Source organism: Gekko japonicus, unplaced genomic scaffold (genome assembly GCF_001447785.1).
Source record: "Gekko japonicus isolate JY-2015 unplaced genomic scaffold, Gekko_japonicus_V1.1 scaffold4623, whole genome shotgun sequence".
Taxonomy (NCBI): Eukaryota; Metazoa; Chordata; class Lepidosauria; order Squamata; family Gekkonidae; genus Gekko; species Gekko japonicus.
Genome location: NW_015161553.1, coordinates 72197 through 76119, shown reverse-complemented (window position 1 = coordinate 76119; position 3923 = coordinate 72197). Strand labels below are relative to the sequence as shown.

The window sequence follows — 3923 nt, the reverse complement described above, 5'->3', positions numbered from 1 at the left end:
TTAAGAACATAAGAGATGCCAATTTTGGATCAGGCCAAAGGCCCATCCAGTCCAACACTCTGTCACACAGTGGCCAGAAATACCAGGTGCCATCAGGAAGTCCATCCCCAAGGACCAAGAAGACAGAGCATCACTTGCCCCAGAGCCCCTAGCTATACCTTGTGGCTAATAGCCACTGATGGACCTCTGCTCCATATGCTTATCTAATTCCCTTTTGAAGCTGTCCATGCTTGTAGCCGCCACCACTTCCTGTGGCAGTGAATTCCATGTGTTAATCACTCTTTGGGTGAAGAAGTACTTCCTTTTATCCGTTCTAACCCGACCGCTCTGCAGTTTCATGGAGTGCCCACGAGTTCTTGTATTGTGAGAAAGGGAGAAAAGTACCTCTTTCTTTACCTGCTCTTTCCCATGCATAATCTTATAAACCTCAATCACGTCTCCCCTCAGTCGTCGTTTCTCCCAGCTAAAGAGCCCTAAGCGCCTTAACCTTTCCTCACAGGGAAAGTGTCCCAACCCTTTTATCATTCGAGTTGCCCTTTTCTGCACTTTTCCCAAAGCTATGATATCCTTTTTAAGGTGTGGTGACCAGAACTGCACACAGTATTCCAAATGAGGTCGCACCATTGAGGTCGCACTTCTTGTCCGGGAAGCTCTGGGGCTGATCCTGCATTGAGTGGGGGAGGGGGGGTTGGAGTAGACGGTCTCTGTGGCCCCTTCCAGCTCTGCGATTTGGAGCAGGCTCCGGGAGGAGAGGAGGAGGGCCTCCCCTCTCGACTTTCAGCATGTGGGCCAGAGAGCGGCTGGACTCGGCTGCGGAACACGGTGGGCGGTTTCTGTGGGGAGGGCGCTAGCTTTGTTTTAAATATTTGACGTTTTATGCTCCCGCTTGTGCACGCCTAGGGTGCAGCGACTAACACACAAGCGAGACCTTTCCCAAGCTGCCTTGGGGCCCCACCCCGCTCACACCCGGCAGCTCCCTCCGCCCCGCTGACGGGGCTCGCCTCCTCTCTCCCTCCCGCGGCTCAGGACAACAGCCGGCGCGTGGACAACGTGCTGAAGCTCTGGATCATCGAGGCGCGGGACCTGCCCCCCAAGAAGCGCTACTACTGCGAGCTGTGCCTGGACGATATGCTGTACGCGCGGACCACCAGCAAGGTGCGCACGGACAACGTCTTCTGGGGGGAGCACTTCGAGTTCAACAACCTGCCGGCCGTGCGCACCGTCCGGCTGCACCTCTACAAGGACACCGACAAGAAGCGCAAGAAGGACAAGAGCAACTACGTGGGCATGGTGAGCATCCCCATCGCCAGCGTGACTGGGCGCCACTTCGCCGAGCAGTGGTACCCGCTCAGCCAGCCCAGCGCCAGCAAGAGCAAGTCCAGCTGCCCGGCCGTCCGCGTCAAGAGCCGCTTCCAGACCATGAGCATCCTCCCCATGGAGCTCTACAAGGAGTTCGCCGAGTACGTCACCAACAACTACCGCATGCTGTGCGCCGTCCTGGAGTCCGTCCTCAGCGTCAAGAGCAAGGAGGAGGTGGCCTGCGCTCTGGTGCACATCCTCCAGAGCACGGGGAAGGCGAAGGTAATGGGGGGCCCCCCCGCGGGGCGGTTGGGGAAGGAGGGGGCCCACGCCGGCGGGGCGGTCGAGGGACGGACGGCCCTCACCCACCCACCCACCCACCCACGACACTCCCTGCAGGACTTTCTGTCGGACATGGCCATGACGGAAGTGGATCGCTTCATGGACCGAGAGCACTTGATCTTCCGGGAGAACACGCTGGCCACAAAAGCCATAGAGGAGTATCTCAAACTGATTGGACAAAAATACCTCAAGGATGCTATTGGTGAGGGCCGGGCTGGGCGTGGTGCTGCTGGGGAGGGAGCAGGCGGAGGCCAGAGAGGTGCGGGCCGGCCGGGAGGGCATTTGGGAGAGCAGGGAGGAGCGTCTCCCCAAGACGGAGGGCTCCGGGCCTCGCCCTGAACCCGGTGGTGCTTTGAGGCAGCCGTGGCTCCTGCTGCAGGCAAACGGGGCCTCCTTGCAGGGGGGAGGAGAGAGAAAGAAACAAGAGACCCTGCTTTGCAGCGCCTTGCCCCGGAAGCGGCCGTGGCATCCTGCTTCCCCGTCCCGGGAGGCAGCCCTTGGAGCAGGCTGACGGGGGACGCTCTGCTTCCTCCCCTCCCAGGCGAGTTCATCCGGGCATTATACGAGTCGGAGGAGAACTGCGAGGTGGACCCCATGAAGTGCTCGGCCTCCACCTTGGCTGACCATCAGGCGAACCTGCGCATGTGCTGTGAGCTGGCCCTCTGCAAAGTGGTCAACTCCCACTGGTCAGTGTCGGGCTGGCCGGGGGTGGGTGGGGCCGGGCTCTGGAGCATGAGGGGCCCCGGGAGCTGGCCGGTGGCAGGAGAGGCCTCTGGCCAGCAAGCGGGCTTGCAGCAGCGGGGAGGTGCTGGTGGGGTGCTGGAGGCCGGAGGGGGCGGTGGGGACTCCCGCTGCGGCCTGCTCACTCTGCTCTCTCCCCCCCACCGCAGCGTGTTCCCTCGGGAGCTGAAGGAGGTCTTTGCGTCCTGGAGGCTCCGCTGTGCCGAGCGGGGCAGGGAGGACATCGCCGACCGCCTGATCAGTGCCTCTCTCTTCCTGCGCTTCCTGTGCCCGGCCGTCATGTCCCCCAGCCTCTTCGGCCTCATGCAGGAGTACCCCGACGAGCAGACGTCCCGCACCCTCACCCTCATCGCCAAGGTCATCCAGAACCTGGCCAACTTCTCCAAGTGAGTGCCGGCCAGGCGGGGGCGGGGCTGGACCCTGGCAGTGCGGGCGGGGAGTGGCGGGCGCTCGACTGGCTGCACTCGAAGACAAAGCTCCCTCCGGCCTGCCTGGCGCTCCGGACCTTGGGGCAGCCGGCTGCGCGGAGGATCCTCGGCCCAGCAGTGTGGCAGGCGTGTCCTTGTTGGGGGTGGAATGATGAAGGAGCCTTTTTGACCCTTGTCTTAAGAAGTGAACGAGTCTAGCACCAGGACAGGTCAGGGGCTAAGATGCAGAAGGGGCACCAGACGAGTCCTGTTGGATCAGACCAGGGAGGGTCTGTGCAGTCCAGCATCCTGTCTCACACAGGGGGCAACCACTTCCTGTGGAGGGCCAACAACAGGGCAGAGAGGCCGAGGTCTTCATGAGACCATCAAGAAGAGCCCTGCTGGGTCAGACTAGTGAGGGTCCCTCTAGTCCAGCCTCCCGTCTCACACAGGGGCCAGCCAGTCCCTCTGGAGGGCCAACAACAGGGCAGAGAGGCCGAGGCCTTCCCCTGAGAAGAACATCAGAAGAGCCCTGCTGGGTCAGACCAGGGAGGGTCCCTCTAGTCCAGCCTCCCGTCTCACACAGGGGCCAGCCAGTCCCTCTGGAGGGCCAACAACAGGGCAGAGAGGCCGAGGCCTTCCCCTGAGAAGAACATCAGAAGAGCCCTGCTGGGTCAGACCAGGGAGGGTCCCTCTAGTCCAGCCTCCCGTCTCACACAGGGGCCAGCCAGTCCCTCTGGAGGGCCAACAACAGGGCAGAGAGGCCGAGGCCTTCCCCTGAGAAGAACATCAGAAGAGCCCTGCTGGGTCAGACCAGGGAGGGTCCCTCTAGTCCAGCCTCCCGTCTCACACAGGGGCCAGCCAGTCCCTCTGGAGGGCCAACAACAGGGCAGAGAGGCCGAGGCCTTCCCCTGAGAAGAACATCAGAAGAGCCCTGCTGGGTCAGACCAGGGAGGGTCCCTCTAGTCCAGCCTCCCGTCTCACACAGGGGCCAGCCAGTCCCTCTGGAGGGCCAACAACAGGGCAGAGAGGCCGAGGCCTTCCCCTGAGAAGAACATCAGAAGAGCCCTGCTGGGTCAGACCAGGGAGGGTCCCTCTAGTCCAGCCTCCCGTCTCACACAGGGGCCAGCCAGT

General features: G+C 62.1%; 1 protein-coding gene across 1 annotated transcript in view; it reads left to right on the top strand.

Moving 5' to 3' along the window:
- Positions 1-1026: 1026 nt before the first annotated feature.
- The window catches only part of LOC107125832 (ras/Rap GTPase-activating protein SynGAP-like), a gene marked incomplete at its 5' end in the record, with an annotated part of 30902 nt that continues 28005 nt past the window's right edge, over positions 1027-3923 (top strand). The window contains 4 exons of the mRNA XM_015429293.1: positions 1027-1581; positions 1699-1843; positions 2183-2327; positions 2532-2768. Coding sequence (XP_015284779.1) covers positions 1027-1581; positions 1699-1843; positions 2183-2327; positions 2532-2768 — 1082 coding nt within the window. The remainder of the gene's footprint in view (positions 1582-1698; positions 1844-2182; positions 2328-2531; positions 2769-3923) is intronic.